This window comes from Saccopteryx bilineata, chromosome 1, assembly GCF_036850765.1.
Source record: "Saccopteryx bilineata isolate mSacBil1 chromosome 1, mSacBil1_pri_phased_curated, whole genome shotgun sequence".
Lineage (NCBI taxonomy): Eukaryota > Metazoa > Chordata > Mammalia > Chiroptera > Emballonuridae > Saccopteryx > Saccopteryx bilineata.
In genome coordinates, this window is record NC_089490.1 from 379,756,640 (window position 1) to 379,773,595 (window position 16,956).

Sequence of the window (16,956 nt, forward strand, 5' to 3'; positions counted from 1 at the left end):
TGTTTAGGTTTGTAAGTTGCATAATCGTTTTCAGACATGAGCTCAGCATATCAGAAGGCAGAAACAAAATCCTGGCTATTTCATAACGAACATTATACAATTTTTTTTAAAAGTAGAGAATTCACCCATGTTTTTGGCTGCCACTGCCCAAGATGCTTGCATGTGACAGACTCCTAGGAGCTCCATGGAGTCAGATGCAGTCAAACCAAAGGGCTGTGCTCCAGCGAGATTGGCTTGGCATCTTAGCTTGATCTGTTGAGACTTCAGATTGGGCAGCAGACGTCTCATAATGTCACAAGGATAGCCTGTGGTCTGGCATCCCAGACCTGGACCAACACTGAGTTGTGGGGTCTTCTATTCACCCTGCCTGACCTTGACCAGAGCCCTCAGGCTGTAAAGGACAAAGGAGGCCTAAACTGTAGCTTGGGCTGGATTCTCAGTTCCCAAGGGGATCAGGGGAAGAGCACAAGTGGAATCAGAGAGAGGTAGCCAGTTCACGGTTGGGGGAAAACCAGTGAACATGGAAAACTTGCAGTCTTCTCCTCACGAAAAGAGTGGAAGTTTAGTCAGTGAGGGTCTCCCCACTGAAGCCTCACCAAACTCTTGGGCAAAGCGTCGTGACATTTTAAGCCTTATGGTCTGAAATCAAGAGAACTCTGATCTTAAAACAATATTCAGTAAATTCAAGTTCTTCTCTCCAGAGCTCTTTTTTAATACTCACCTCTCCACACTTCAAAAGGCACATGGAAAGTAGGTGGGTTTCCAGGAGTTGTAGCTTCTGTCCCATACCCAGTTGAACAGCGCAAGGTGCTCGCCGGACTGGCCACTCTGAAACCCAGGTCCACAGCTTACCAGCTCGGGTTACTCATGTCTTCTCAAGAATCAGTTTCCCCTTGCATAAAATGGGGATAATAAAAGTGCTTACTACATAGAGTTGTTGTGAGAATGAAATGAATTCTGCCTTGCACTTGAAAGTCTCAAATGGCCCAGAATAGGTGTTGGGTGAGTGCTGGCCGTTATCGTGGCTGTGGGAATTGCACATGTCATTGAGTCACAGGAACTGGTTCTATTCCCATCTTCACGAAAAGCCAACTTCCTTAGACACATAGCCTACTCTGGGACCAAATCAGGGAAAAAAAAATCTGATTCTGCCACAGCCTTCTTGAGGAGATGACAAAGACCAGGCACATTTGGGTGGCTCATGTTGGAAAATATATTAATTCATCGTGGACCATGTGGAGAAGTCTGGTATGGAGAACTGAGGGTCTCTGGGCACAGTATGATGGTAGAGATTGTCTTCTGTGGTCCTCATATAAGATGCACTATTTCTGGGGACCTCTCTGAGGGGATCTGGCCTCAGAAATGGCCCCATAACAGGAGGCAAAAAGGCCTTGCCCATCGCTGAGATGATATTTTAAAAATCTGGACAGGAAAAGCCAATTACAAAACTGAAAGTTAGTCTCTGAAACATTTGTTCTTAGGGAAAACAGCAAAATTTCTCAGAAGCAAATGCTTCCAGTTAAAGACATGTCAAGTGTCCAGTGGGAATTCTCAACAAGGCCCAGCTGGCGAGTCCTCAGACGCGATGTGGGGAGTGGACTCGAGAGGGGCTCTCCCCCCATGTCTGCTTGTCCTGTCAGAGCAGGGGGAGAAGGAGACATTCATTCATTCATTCATGCATTCATCCATCCATTCATCCATTCATTCATTCATTCATGCATTCATTCAGCACGTGCCTACTTTGTGTAGTACTGTCCTGGGTGCTGGGGACACAATGATGAAGAAGAGACACAGTGTCTGCTGTCATGAAGCCCACAGGGAAGCTCCAGAATTCCAGAATCTGGGAATTTGCTTAACGAAGAGACCTTGGGAATAATAATCCTTGACTGTGTCAGAGACTTCATTGAGGAACCAATGAAGCCCAGGAATGCTGTTCCTACCGAAACACCTCGACACACACACACACACACACACACACACACACACACACACACAAGCTCATGCATACACTGTATACATACACACAAAATCTTGCATACAATTTCACAAGTTGATAGATCACCCTGAGATCAAATCTGTAGATTCCAGGTGGAAACCCTCCGTTACTAGCCAGCTGTGGACAGCCTACCCCCACCCCACTCACCTCTCGGGAAGGTTTGGGGAGATGTAGAGGCTGGCAGGCCGGGCGGACACTGCACAGTGCTTGCTCCCCGCTGTCCTCGGGATTTCTTGCTTCTCAGGAAATGACTGGGCACACCATGAAGCTGCTAGTCTTGGGCCCTGCAATCCCGGCAAAGTTTCAAAACATGCTGGGTGGTTTTACTAGAGAGATCTCTTTTCCTTGATCTGAGCCTTAGTGGGAAATAAATTTAAGATTAATGCATGGGGGTCAGCTGTGGTTTATCCAGGTAAGAATGAATTTACCCAGAACCCGCCAGGATTGGCGGTGTAGCACAGAGGTTAGAACCTTGAACTACCAGCCTTTGTGTGAGTTTGTTGCCAGAATAGGTTAAACAGTGGGACACTCACTTGGAAGAGCTTCTTTTTAAGACATCTTCCTGTCAGGTCACCCTGACAGACCTCTCCCCATGTGGGTGAAGAGACCCCCCGGATGCCGGCCCTGTGACCTCTCTGACTTCCTGGCAAACCTAATGGCCCGGGTGGCATGTCTCCCTCTGGAGAAGCTCCACCCTGAATCTAAAAGTGGCCTCAAACAGTTGGTGTTGCCCTTTGGGTCTCTCAGAGGGAAGAACTTGGGACAGTTCCTTTATTACGTGAGACAGGAGATTTATTGGAGACCAGAGGGCTCAATGGAAAGCGTTCTTGATTTATTTCCAGTAGGAAAGGCTTGTTTGAAAGATGCATCAGCCACACTGATGTGCGCCTCCTGAGTCACAGCAGAGCCCTAACGACAGGGGCGTCTGTTTCTCTGGAGACGCGTGCAGACGTCTCGGGCACCCTCCGTGTCAGCGGGGTTGGCAGCGTGGCAGGCCCCATCGCTGCACACACCAGTGCCCTCCAGTGACCTGGAGTCCGTGGCTACTCACGCCTCAGCCTTACTCTGACGTTACTTCAACCCTGGGAACATTAGCAGCTATTCCCTGGGGACGTTGCGAGGTCATAAAAAGTTACTTGCATCAGGGTTAGGAGTGGCACCTAGTGGATAGGTGTGTGGACTCTCGGCACCAGAATGGCTGGATTGGAATCCTGACTCCATCATTACGCACTCAGGGAACCTGGGCATGTTTCTTCCCCTCTCTGTGCCTCAGTGTCTGTATCTGGACAGTGGGGATGATAATACTACCCATTTCCTAGGGTAGTTTTAAGGGTAAAATGAGTTAGTACTTATAAAGTGCTTAGGATAGTGCCCGGCATATGTAATAAGTTCACAATCTGTATTAGTTACTATTATTGCCATTGGCATTATGTCTTAATGCCCTTCGGGGTAATAGTTTCAGTTTGTGTAAATGTCAAGGAAGTCCATTGGAAAGTCACCGTGAATTACTAGGACTTGAAGGAGACACAGCCCTGAAGGCTTGGTCCCTTTTAAGGTACAAGGGACCCAGAGAGAAGGAACTGTGAGCACTTAAGGGGTGGCTGACCTGAAATGAAGGTTTGTCACCATCTTTGCAATTCCAGATGGTTGAATGCCACCAGGAATAGGAGTTGGACCTTTTTAATGAGCCACAAGTAAGTGAATGCTGTGGCATTTTCACACTGCACAGAATTTCTTTATTCACTTGGCTGCCCTGGGCTGGTACCTCCTATATGCCAGGCCCTGTGTAAGCCTCGAAGTCTAGGAAGGCTGAAGGTTGAGTGTACCTGTTTCTTCCTGTCTCAGCTAAGCAGAGCACACATATCGACACACTACGACTCGCATACACACATACAGACTCACTTACACAAGGCATACATGTGTTTTCTATAAAGTCACATTGGTTGTGGCACAAAGGATTTTATTTGAAAATCTTAGCCTGGGTTGGTTCCTATTGCATTTGCATATCTGTGTGACAGGTAGCCAACTAGAATTAATTTCAATAAGACAGGCACTGCCACTGTCTATGCCTCAGACTTTATTTTCCACCTGGGAGTGACAGCAGCCACCTGCTGAGCACTGACGGCAGCCGGCCTCTCCTGCCATCTGCTGCAGTCTCCCTTATCAGCCTTGCCTCCAACAAGCTGATTGGGAGGCTTTGTTTTTCTTTTGTAGGCTAGACAAGAAGGGCCCCCGGAAGAGCTGCCACCCAGCATTCGTTTCTCTTTGCTAAGATTGGCCGCGGAGGCCAAAGCTGAAAATGTCAGTAAAAACAAACAGTGTTTCAAAGGGGCCTTGTGCACATCCCTCCTCTGCCCTCCTCGTGCTTCCTCAGCCCCACGCCGTGTGACTGGCTGACGAAGGACACCGTTGCCCCCAGAGAGGAGTTAATCTCACAAAAGACTCGCTTTCTCCATTGCACCTACTTCTGATGCTTTCTTAAAGCACCTCCATGCGAATGATGGAAACAAAAGAGAAGCAAACCAGTGGACATTGGCTCGTGCCTTTTCGCAGCTCTGTTTCTTGTTTCTTCTTTCACGATTTTCAGAGGCAAGAAGGAGCACACAGAAGTTGAACAGTTCTCTCATCATCTCATTTTGCATTTGTCTGACACTGTGTTCGAGTGGTTGGAGCCTGCTTCCTGCTCAGAAAAGAAAGCAGGTGTTGCCCGCACATCTCAATAACACTGGCCCTCTCTTTGTTCTTATGTTACAATAGTTTAGGTGTGCCTCTCCTTTTAGAGCAAAATCTTGCTCTAATAATACCAAAGGACCCTCAGGCAAATAGCGAAGTGGTTTGGAACATGGGTTTGGCATTAAACCTAAGATAAATTCCAGCTCTGCCACTTAATAGCTGGGCAACCTTGGGCAGTTGTTTAATTTTTCTGAGCTTTAGTTGCTTCACCCATAAATAATATGTACCTACATTAATTAAACTCACCTCTTAGGCTTCTCAGAAGCTGATGCAACACAGAACCCCAATGCTCCCAGGTACCCAGGGATAATGCAGTAACAGGCTTCCCTTACCCGGGATATTATTGGCTCAGAATTGTAAAAAAGTAACTGAGATTCTGGAGGGTGACTACAGGTTTTGGATAGAAACCTTCACTTCCTCATTCTCTGAGTCTCAATTTTCTTGTTGATAAATAAGCAGAATCTTCCTCACTACCTTTGTACCCGCTCACCTGAGAAAGGAAGAATTTGAGTTAAAGTCGGTTCTGTCTGAATCCAGACCTGGCTCACTACTAACGAAGTGATACCCGGCCTGGCACATGGTCCCCTGTGTGGGAGGCCCCGAGGGACTGTCAGTAAGCATCTGTAGGAAAGGACTGTCTTTGAGGCTCAAGGAGATGCTCAAGAGAAATTAGGGTTCACCGGGACAGTTTCAATAACTTATATATATTTTCTGTGTTGGAGATTACTCTAGTACAAACCAGGTTAATAGAGTTCCAGAACAATAATGAGTTTTCAAGTAAGGCCTTTTAAGTCACTTGGGATTGTTACAGAGGACCCTGTAGAAATAGAAGATTTTTCAGCTCAATGAAAAATTGAGATTTCAGATCAATGTCTGTAATACTCACAGAAGTCCTTAGATTAAATCACTCCTTTGCCAGTGGCTAGCAGGTAGGCTTGATATTAAATGCCATTAACTCTTGGGAGCAAACTGCAGGCCCTGGAGCTATCTGTCAAGATGTTAAAAGTGTGTTTTTAAAGAAATCTCAATAAGCCATTCATTTATCCGCAATATTTGTTGAGCATCTCTGCTCTGTTGGGTACCGTTATGAATATTAGGAAACACCTGTAAACCAGTAAACTGTTTTTGCTTTTTCTATTTTTGGAGTTTCCATTTCAGAAAGGGCAGATGGATAAGACCTAAATGCACAAATAAATAAACAAGTTGCTGTGACGACACAAACACAGGGAGAGGGGGACACTGTGAGTTGGACAGGAGTGTTCAGGGAAGGGCTCTAAGAGGAGGGGATGTGGAGTTGGCAAACAAGAACGTGACCATCTGAGGACAGAACATTTCAGACAGAGGGAGAGGCAGACAGAAGTGTTCTAAGCTGGGAAAGATCTCAGAATGCCCAAAGAAACTGAAGGGAAGCTCGATACCTGGAGCAGAGTGTGAGCTAGTTAGAGTTTAGAGAGGGAGATAGGAGCCAGAGCATGTAAATCTTATCAGCCGGGATAAGGAAATGTATTCTAGCTGCAACCAGAAGCCCTCTGAGGTTATAAACAAGAGAGCGACACCACATGATTGTGGGGAGAATGCTCATAAGATTAAGTGGGAAAACTGATTCCCAAATCTAAAACTGTATTTTCAGCATCATTTTAACATAGAAACACACATCCAGGAAACAGACTGAAAGAAGATACAGCAAAATATTCCATGTTAGCTGTAGTTTCTTAGTGCAGACTTACTTTTCTTTCATTTCTTGCCAGAATTTTTAAAGTTTTCTACAAGTTTGTGTTGTTTATTAATCAGAAATAAATCATGCTTTTCATTTATTTTTTTTTTCTTTTATCTATCCATTCACCTCCTGAGAGGTATCTTGGTTGCTTCCAAATTTTGGCAATTATGGATAAATCTACTGTAAACACCTGTGTGTAAGTTTTTGTGTAGATGTAAGTTCTCAATTCCTTTGGCAAATACCAAGGAACCTTATTGGTGAATCATATAGTAAGAGAACACTTAGTGTTGTAAGAAACCATCAAATGGCCTTCCAAAGCGGCTGTACCACTTTGCAATGCCACCAGTATAAAAAGATAAACAGGCTTATTAAACATTTTAAGAGTTTATTTGAGCAAAAACCTATTTCCATCAGGCAGTGCCAAACCCAAAGTGGTTAGGAACGCTCCCCGTCCTACGCTTTGGAAAAGCTTTGTTGTGCAGCAGTGGGTGGAGAGAAAGTGAGATGGATGGGGCTTCTCTGTATCTTAGCTCAGATTGGCGCGGAATGCAATGGTGCTTTGGAATTCTGGAGTAACTATTGAAGGCTCCGGCCAGTAGAAAAGTTTAGCTGGCTTTTTAGTGAGGCTGCTCAACACAAATTTCTCATCCCTTCCCAATTATTTATGCAAAAGAATCTTAACATTTCTATTTCATCCCTTAGATTTGAACATAACCTGCCGGTACGCAGGTGTATTCCACGTGGAGAAAAATGGTCGCTACAGCATCTCGCGGACGGAGGCTGCTGACCTCTGCAAGGCTTTCAATTGCACCCTGCCCACCATGGCCCAGATGGAGGAAGCCCTGAAAGTCGGCTTCGAGACCTGCAGGTGAGAGACTAGCCGCTGCCCGCTGCCTGGGCCTAGGGGCGGGGCTTAGAGCCAGGAAGGCTCCTCCCTGACAGATGATTGGTTGATTGTCTGTCGGCTCCACCTATTAATTTGACCAAGTCAGTCTGGAACCTGCAGGACAACTGAAATTTAAAGCCGGCTGAAGACACCTTTGTGAATCACAGCGGGGTTACCCAGAGGAGGTCATTAAGGGTCAGCTGAAGGAATCCTCTTGCCTGAAGTGCTTCCACAGAGCGCTCTACTGGCTTTGAAGAAACATGCAATATTATTGTCGGAACCACAAGAAAACATAAGCCAAATAACAGTGTTTAAAATAAATATGGGCCTGGTGGTGTCTTGGCCCTGCAGATTTGGCTTAGAGCAGATTTTTCAAACAACTCTCTCTCTCTGTTCTGTTTTTTGTTTGTTTGTTGACTCTCTTCTATGTTGCTCAGGTTTGAGAGGGTTAAAATAAAAGGGCATGAAAATTATTCAGATGAAATGGGGGGGGGGGCTCAAGAAAGGCCCCCTTAGAGGTTTCTGTGGACGTCATGTGCTCCGCGGAGCTCACCTCAAACACTTTGTGCTTGGAGGACAATCACAGCAGGCAATGGACTCTTTTTTTTTTTTTTTTTTTTTTGAGTTTCTGATTGCCCAGTGGTGAGTGGTGCACTTTAAGAGCAGGCAGTGGTGACAACCACAGAGAAGTGTCTGATTTGGTTTGTTTTCAAACTGGAAGGACTCTGGGTCATCTGAACCACTGCCAAGTTTCCATCCCAGCTTGTGGCTACCCCCTCCGCACTTTCACAATGTAATGCCATTAGGAATATTAACTGCATCCCCCTCTGCTCCCCCCCCCCCCCCACGTCCTTGGTTAGAGAGTAGAGCACCCATGTTATGAGAGATCGCTGAGGCTCTGGCTGAAAAGGAAAAGGAAAATCATTATGTTGAATACGGTAGCCACTAGCCACAGATGGCGATCTACACTTAATTAAAACTACATGAAATTCAAACCTTGATTCTCTAATGACACAGTAGCTACTTTTCAAGGACTCCACTAGCCACAGATGGCTTGTAACTACTCTATGGGACAACATCGCTTATAGACCGTGTCCATGATCACAGAAAGTTCTGTTGCAGAGCATAGCTTAGAACAAAGAGCAACTGTGTAAGACATCTGCATACGTCCCAGGCTGTGTCTGGGAGAACAGGAAAGGAGCGGAGAAAGAAAGATAGCTCTGGTAGCTGCTCACACTTAATGGGCAGTCTGCCCATTAACAGATCCATTGATTCTATTCCCAAGGCTCATTGTTTAAACAGCCCGGACTAGTTCAGCAAGAAATCCACTAAGAAAGTTGATTTAGTAAGCCGAATTTTTATGTGAAATGCAGACAAAGCATACTTACAGAATAAAGAAATGTTCTCATATGCCGAAAAAGAGGGAAGTTCTTACCATTTCCACTGTCTAATCAGCAAGTGTACTGATGCTAGGTATTTGCCCATAACCCCGCCCTTAATCCCCAAATGGCACCAAGGTTGATTATATTACCTCACTTATAGACAAAGTGACTAAAGCTTAGAGAAGTCCCCCAGCTCGCTCTGGACCACATCACTTGCACGGGAAGGAGTCTAGATTCAGGTCCTGCTTTATCTGAGCCCAGGGCAAGATTTTAATGACCAATCCTCCCACCCTCTGGAAGGACTGAGAGCAAAAAGGAGATGCAAGTATGACTCGTGGATTTGCTCAGTATTTCTTTTCTCCCTGTGAACAGCAACCTACTCATGCAATATATACACATGTAAATATTAATATCCCCAACTCATGTACAGTGCAACGTGCAAAACTGGCCGTTGACATGACATGGCAAAAACTCAGGAATAATTTACAAAGGGAATGTAGATTATAGATTGTCAGTGTTATATAGACTTGGTGCCTACCATAAGGTTGGGATGCGGGGTATGCTCAACAAGGAGTATTATCATATAAAAAAAAAAAAAAGAAAAGAAATTGTGCCAAAGAAATGTATTGCTCCACCCATAGCTGGCATTAAGTGTTGCAAAACCCATTTCCATAATTTCACTCAGGTAGCTATGAATCAGCTATCTGCCATAGGACAGATGGTGGAGTCTCGGGCTATGATAAAACCTTAGCAGCTACTTTCTTCTGTCTGCCCTGCCCTGATTAGTAACAATTCTCAGATATATATGGAAACTTACTAACTTTTCATTGCGACCCCTCCCCCCACCAAGCTCAGGAGTCTTATGAGAAACCAGTCTGTCTATTTAGATGAGGAATTAGTCATACAAGCTGCAGTTGCAAGGTTTAGATGAGGAATTAGTCATACAAGCTACAGTTGCAACATAAGACGTAATGACTTCTCTGTGCTTCAAAATTTCAAACTCATAGCCATTTCCACAGGTCTTACAGGGCTACTATTGCCTCTGGCAGGAGAGATGAAAAGGATCTAGGCTGGGCATTTCAGCCAGGTTTGCATTTTTCTAAACCTGCTGGATTTAGCTTCTTCTCCTGCCACCACCTCATCCCTTGCAAATGATATATTCTCAGCCTATCTCATTTTTTTGAGGCATTTATATTCTGGAGATACTGTGCAGTGAATATTTAGCCCCCATGATGCTGATAGAAGGGGCTGAGTGCTATATGTAGTATCTGAAAGAGCCTCCAGTCCCAATATGCCCCAGAAACAACTTGGTGGGGGCAGAGGGGCTTAAGTGCTTCTCTGGCTGTGCTGCTTCTGCGAAATCCCTGAGCTGAATGAAACATTCCTATCTACTTAGTTAATCTCTATTACGTCTTTTCCTTTTCCTTTCTTTTTTTTTTTTAAGTGTGAAAGAGAGAGGGACAGACAGAGATAGACAGGCAGGAAGGGAGAGAGATGAGAAGCATCAATTCTTTGTTGCAGCACCTCAGTTGTTCGTTGATTGCTTTCTCATATGTGCCTTGACTGGGGAGCTCCAGCCGAGCCAGTGACCTCTTGCTCAAGCCAACAACCTTGGGCTTTAAGCGAGCAACCATGGGGTCATGTCTCTGATTCCACACTCAAGCCGGTGACCCTGCACTCAAGCCAGTGAGCCCACTCTCAAGACGGCAACCTTGGGGTTTCGAACCTGAGTCCTCAGTATCCCAGGCCGATGCTCTGTCCACTCCACCACCTATTACTACTGTTTTAATGATAGTCAATATACTGCCAGTGGCAATGAAATTATGCCTGGGATGCTTATGAGGCAAAATGCTCTCATTATCTGGCGTATGAACAGAGCTTCATGTTTAGAATAATGGAGTCTGGAATGAAAGAATCACAGAAAAGGTCGGGGCAGGGTGGGTGGAGTGAAAGGATAGGAAAGAAGGCAAGCCTGACATTTCTGGACTGAAATGAGAAGTCACCTAGTTCTAGCTTATGGGAGCGGTCCGTTGGTATCTTTTCTGAAGAATGTGGAAGTAGAGGAGAGCCAGCGTGACATCTCACATCATGAAGCGATCGCTCTTTTCTCTTCTGTGACTCAGGCTTCCTTCTGCTTGCTCAAACGGACTTGACCACAACTTTTATTTGAAACTAACTGTATTTTTTCATGAATCTCTCTTTAAAAAGGAAGTAGGAGAGCTCGTATAGAACCCTAAGTGAAATCACTTTGTCTCAATCGGCTTTGTGGATCCCCCTCACTCCCCCTCCGCTGTTATTTTCGGGTTTCACATAACTCAGTGGTTGAAACCTCTCCTGTGCCCCTGGGTGAGTTGAGTGAAGCACTGCACTGTGTGACATGTCATTCGGTGGGACACGATGAAATACCTGTCACAGTCTGGCAGGTGGATAACCGCTGGTGTTTCTTCTGCAGATACGGATTCATAGAAGGGCACGTGGTGATCCCCCGGATCCGCCCCAATGCCATTTGTGCCGCCAACAACACGGGGGTGTACATCCTCACCTCCAACACCTCCCAGTATGACACCTACTGCTTCAACGCTTCAGGTTGGTTTCGAGCGGACGGTCGTTGTGTTCGGGGTTGCTTGTGCAGGCGGGTCAGAGGGAACGTGGCTGAGAGTGGTTCAGTCTCTGCCTAAGTGGGGATTCACACAGCTTCCAGATGCTCACCAAATGTGTCTACAGCAGAGACAAGACTCCTGTCTCCAGGGTGCTTCCCTGTTAGGTTGGGGAGGCCAACAGTAAACAAATAAATATTAAATGCCTTATCTGAGGTCAGAGAGTAAAAGGAGTCATAAAAAAGAAAGCAGAGCAAGAGGTTTCAGAGTGATCAGGATGCTTTTGTCTGAACAGGTGGTCAGGGAAAGAGCCTCTGAGAAGGCGCGATTAGGACAACCCTGCACAAAAGGTGGGGGAGAGCCGTAAGCAGAGGGGAGAGCCAGCGCAAAGTCAGGTGTGGGGGAGCATGGCGCCTGTTCCCGGGCACAGCGTGGAGGCCAGGGCGAGTAAAAACCAGTGGTCAGGGGAGAGAATGCCAAGGAATGACGTCAAAGAAGGGAGCAGGCGCCAGATCGCGCAAGGCACTGTAGCAGGCCTGGGTTTAGAGTCTGGATTTTGTTCTCAATGTGATGGGAATTCATTACAGCATTTTGGATAGGGGAGTGATATGAACCTAACGATGAGATTGGGGTACAAGCCAAACTGCTTAGCTTAGAAGTAGTTATTCTATGCTAGGACTGGAGAGAGAGAAGGTTGGGAAGATAAATGGTAAGGCTTTGACCTTGTTGAGTGTCCCTACTCAATAGTTGAAAGCCCAGCAGCTAGAGAATAAGGAAGCCAGGTTAAGACTGGCACACTGGGCTGCTGGCCGGGCCCCCTCCTTGTCTAAGGGACTTGCTTCCAACTACTAGCCTCGAGACACATGCCTACAAGTCTCATTAAGACCCCAGCAAAACTAAAGAATTCTGTGCATCCTGACTCTTCAGAGCCTTTTGAGAAAGGTCAGACCCATAAATGTTCATTTTTTTTGAATGCCAACCACCAAATATCTCACTTCTCACACTGAGCCTCTGTTGTCCCTAAAGCTTCAAGATTGTGTAAAGGGGGAAATAAAGCCGCAAGGTAAACTCGGCCTCCTCACCTGGCATGCCAGCTTCCCTTCCTGTCTTTAAATTAGCTGGAAAGTGACTTAAGACATTTCCCGTAAGAGACAAAAACAGATATTATACGATGACTTAATTAGTATATGATGACATTATTTTTATGAGACAGACACAGATATTATATATGGTAGTAGAATATAAAATCTGCATGGATTTTTAAACTAAAGTAGAGACATCAAAGAAATGGTGAGATCACATCAGCAGCTTTAGGCTCTGCCACCTACCTGTTGTTGCATGAGCAGTAGGAATCAGAGTGAGAACTCAGAGGGGAAGATGAGAGTTTAGGAGGAAGAGAAATGATCAGGGCTGGTTAGCTGAAATGGAATGACAAAATATATACAGGTCACTAAGCCTATGGCGGGACACTCAAAATAAGGAGAAAACTAGAGTATTTATTCCTCCCTGTCAGATGAAGAAAAAGCACAAATGGAGTTTGATTAAAAGGAGGAGAGGCCAGCTGAGGCTGCACAGGACATGGCCTGTACCCAGGTCCCCCACCCATACCCCGAATGTCTATTCTAATGGCTGATAACAAGAAAAAGCCATGCAAATAAACAGGAAATAGATGCAGAGCCGCATGTGGTCTAGCCAGCTGATCTTAGTGCCAGGGCTCCTGGAAGATTTGGGAAGACTGTGCTTTGGCTGAAAGGGTTGGTCACACGGAAAAGAGCTGGCAGCAGTCTGCATTCCCCTGAGTGTCTCTGGGTACCGCCTGCTGAGTCTCCCACTGAGTTGTGTTGGGTGAATCTATGCAATAAATTATGTTGTCACATACCCACACTGGTCTCACCTGGTTTACAAGGTGCTGTCACTTGCTGAAAATAACCATAACTCAAAAAGGTAGAAGCTTACACTCTTATTGCCTGGAAATGAAGCCATTTAGGCAACTTATTACTCAGACTTCTCCCTGTTCTTAATTTTGCCCCTAAGGTTGGGCCTGCCCTCAGAGAAGGGAGTGAACAGCCCTGATTCACTTTCCCCTTCTTTGGTAGGGGTGGGGGTGGGGTGGCTGGGCAGTTTCGTTGAAAAGTTTGAGAGGTCCTGGGAGTGTATTGCATATCAAAATGGTTGTATTAAAGTAGTGAAGTTCAAAGTGATATTTTTCTTTTTCTCTTTCCCAAATTTACTCAATAAGTGTTTCTTCAAGTTTTAAAGTTTGTTTATTGATCAGCTATATAGGGCTCAGGACTGGGCTGGGCACAGTTAGCTGAGAAAGAACCAGGGACCATAATTCTTTTCTGGGGAGTTAATCTTGTTGAAACAGCCAGACAAAAGGGAAAGGCACCCAAGAAGAATGTTTATTGAAGAATAAATACATTCTGACTGTCTTGGTTTAGAGTCCGATGACAAAGGTATTCAGTAAGCTGCAGATCTTGATAACTTTCTGCTCCGTGTGAAGGATCTCACTGGAAAGATCAATGAATCTAACTTAGCCTGAGAAAGACCAGCAGGACCGAGTGATGCAATTCCCCCTACAAACTGGTTACAGGGACCAAAGCCAGCTCTATCTAGCAAGATAGCTTCTGTATGCTGACAATTTCAGCGATGTTTTTATAAAACACAGCCTGTACTTTGCAAATGAAAGTAAAGCACACCCTGACAAAGCCTTGTGGGTTTTTGCCTCATCTGTCAGCGATAAGGCACAGCAGCAGCCTGGTGGCTTCTGTGTTAACACAGGAAACTGCCTTGAATTAATTCATTTTTTTTAAATTGGCGTTGAATAAAATGTCTCACTCTCTTTTGAAAGGGAAATTTGGGGGAAATTCTACATTTCTGTGTTTATTTATTCACTCATTTATTGAACAATATTCAATAAAGAATAATAAATAAATAATAACTGCAATAACAATGTTTATAAATACCTCAGGCATGGAGGAAGGTGTCTTTCTCTCTGGCCCCAGGTGATTGGCTAGGCTGAATTATCAAATTTCTCTTGGCTAGTTTTGGTGTGGTGGAAGCAAGTTTTGGAGGTGCAACCCACCGGGAAGGTCACCTCAGAGTCTTTCTAACAAATCTTTAGGTTCAGGAAATCACGCCAGGCTTTATTCTCCCAGCAACGCCATGCTCATTAAACAGAATGGAAGGCCGTCTAATGAGGTCTTGCAAACCAACATGGGAGCGTGAATGTGTTAATTGCACATTTGGGTCACCATCCATCTTCGTATGCTTGCCAGATTTGATGTTCTTTTTTTACAAGCTAAGGTGAATTGGAGCATGAAGTGGGTCCATTTGAACAAATGCTCTAATCATTTACAAAACGGTCTTAGTGTTTTTGACATTGTACCCATCCCCGTTACAACTTAACTCCTAGAAATTCCCAGTGCACTCTACAGTTACCTGCCGTTATGTTTGAGCTTGGGGGAGTTTCTTTCTTTCCTGCCGTTAAGAAGGCATAAACCAAGGTCTGTGTCAGGGTTCGTGCAGTGTAATAATATCGGAAGCATGTCACGTGTCCGGCCAGTTTCTGGTGGTGTTCCCAAAGCAGTCTGGTTAGATACTCTTCAAAATCCCCTGGGGTTGGCTCTTTGCCCTGATTTCCAATTGAAGGCTACATTGAGAAAATATTTTGAAAACTGTAAAAATCTAAAGAAATGTTCCTTGTGATTGTCTCCCATGACCTTGTGAATTCTTTAAAAGCACGAACAAGAACATTCCTATTTTTCTGTCTCTTTTTTATTATGTGATCTGTCATGTGTTGAGTACAAGCCTAAAATGAATAAATGAACAGATACATCTGGCACTTTCTTTAATTATTTCTTGTGACATTGCTGTTCAGGATTTATCTAAATGTTTTATGACCTGTTTATATTTGCAGACCATGCTTGCTCTTTGCCAACAAGCAACTCTGGGGGAAACCAACCTAAGAAATAAGTCGCCATTTTACATAGAAGCGTGCTCATGCTCATGCATTCACATATAAACACAGTGTATAAAAGCTGTAATACACAATGGGACCCAATCTTCCTATAACTGCAAAGCCGGTTTAAAGCTCTTTGAGTTTTTAGAACTCAACACAAGGTCTACTACTAAATAGAGCACTTGGACATGAGTGGAATAGTTGGTTAAGGCATTCTGCTGTCTTCTTTTAGGACTCAAGGGATGGCATGCTAGGTAGAGCTAAAAAGGAGCCAGAGATGCCCATAATGAGATATACCAAAGCAGTAGTCTCTGAAAATATTCTGGGCACTTAGACCAAAGGTAGACAACCTCAGAAATGACATGCTGAGAAGTCACATTAAAAAAAGTTAATACATTAACAAAAATACCAAAGGCCAGTTTGTCTTTAAATATTTCTATTGAGTAAAATTTTGTTGATTATTTTAATCTTCAAATTTTTATACTATTCATGTTAATGAACATTTGATTATATTTTTCTGCCATGTTTTTTTTATTGTTTTTATAGATTGTTGGGATAACACAAAATTCTCTTGTAGAGTTATACATGTCTTTAATTATTTTCTGAGTTCCCACGTTACTTTTATAATAACAAATTAAAAAATAAATTTCTAATGTATGCTTCATTAAACAAGTACCATGTCTACCTTATTCATCATGGTAGCCCCAGCCTTCCACTATCCCTGATATAGAATACAGATATTTATTAGTGAATGAATTTGTTGCTCATATTTTTTTAAGAGTTCTCACACCTTTTTTCTTTTCTTCTTCATAGCACCGACTGAAGAAGATTGTACGTCAGTCACAGACCTGCCCAATGCCTTTGATGGACCGATTACCATAAGTATGTATCTCTTCTAACCTGGATTGACTTTCCCTGTTTTTGAGAAAGGGATCAGGTGCATTTTCTATGTTTTGTATTTGAATAGAATAGCAGTCATTTCTCTAAGAGTTGGCCTACTGGCTATGATTCAATGTTTCTTCCTCTTTTCCTGCAATGGCTCAAAGCCTCTATCTGGTTTACCCCAATGTACTGTTCCTCACATGGCAGTCATTTGAAAACCACTCTCACGTTTTTTGATATTTCTGTGTACACAGCACTATTATTGATATTTTTCATTTAATTCACCCATTCTTTTCTACTTAAAATATATTTACTTTTTAAAAACTGCAAATGAAAAACCATTCATGGTCATAATTAGAAAGTAACCTTAAAAAATAAATTTGAATTTAGAATCAAATAACGTTTCTAAATTCTAACAGCCGAAGACTCTGAGTGTGTTATCTCTCATAAAGGGGGATTTATTGGGGTACACCTACGCTGAAAAATTTTGGTCTTTACAAAGAAAATCTAATTCTTTATTGGTTTGCCTATATGTATTCCCTGGTGATGCTGATAGCCCCTGTATCTCCTACTTCATTCATATTCTTTCTGGAAATAGGCGGAATTCATAGCAAAAAGTTTACATGTTCTTGAGAAGGGAAACTAGGGACCAGGTGGGAGATTTATTATTTATTAAGCATCAACTATACTTTGAATATTGTACAAAGCACTTTACATACAATATCTTATCATGTTCATAACAGAAGGTAGTATAATTCATATTTTACAAATGACAAAACTGAATCTCAGAGAGTTACCTACC

The 16,956-nt window shown here is 43.8% G+C and overlaps 1 protein-coding gene across 5 annotated transcripts in view; it reads left to right on the forward strand.

Annotated features, from left to right (window-relative positions):
* Positions 1–16,956, forward strand: part of CD44 (CD44 molecule (IN blood group)) — an 81,199-nt gene that overhangs the window by 27,139 nt on the left and 37,104 nt on the right. For all 5 annotated transcript variants that reach the window (XM_066251265.1, XM_066251266.1, XM_066251268.1 and 2 more), the window contains exons 2-4: positions 7,149–7,314; positions 11,167–11,300; positions 16,086–16,154. In XM_066251265.1, coding sequence (XP_066107362.1) covers positions 7,149–7,314; positions 11,167–11,300; positions 16,086–16,154 — 369 coding nt within the window. The remainder of the gene's footprint in view (positions 1–7,148; positions 7,315–11,166; positions 11,301–16,085; positions 16,155–16,956) is intronic.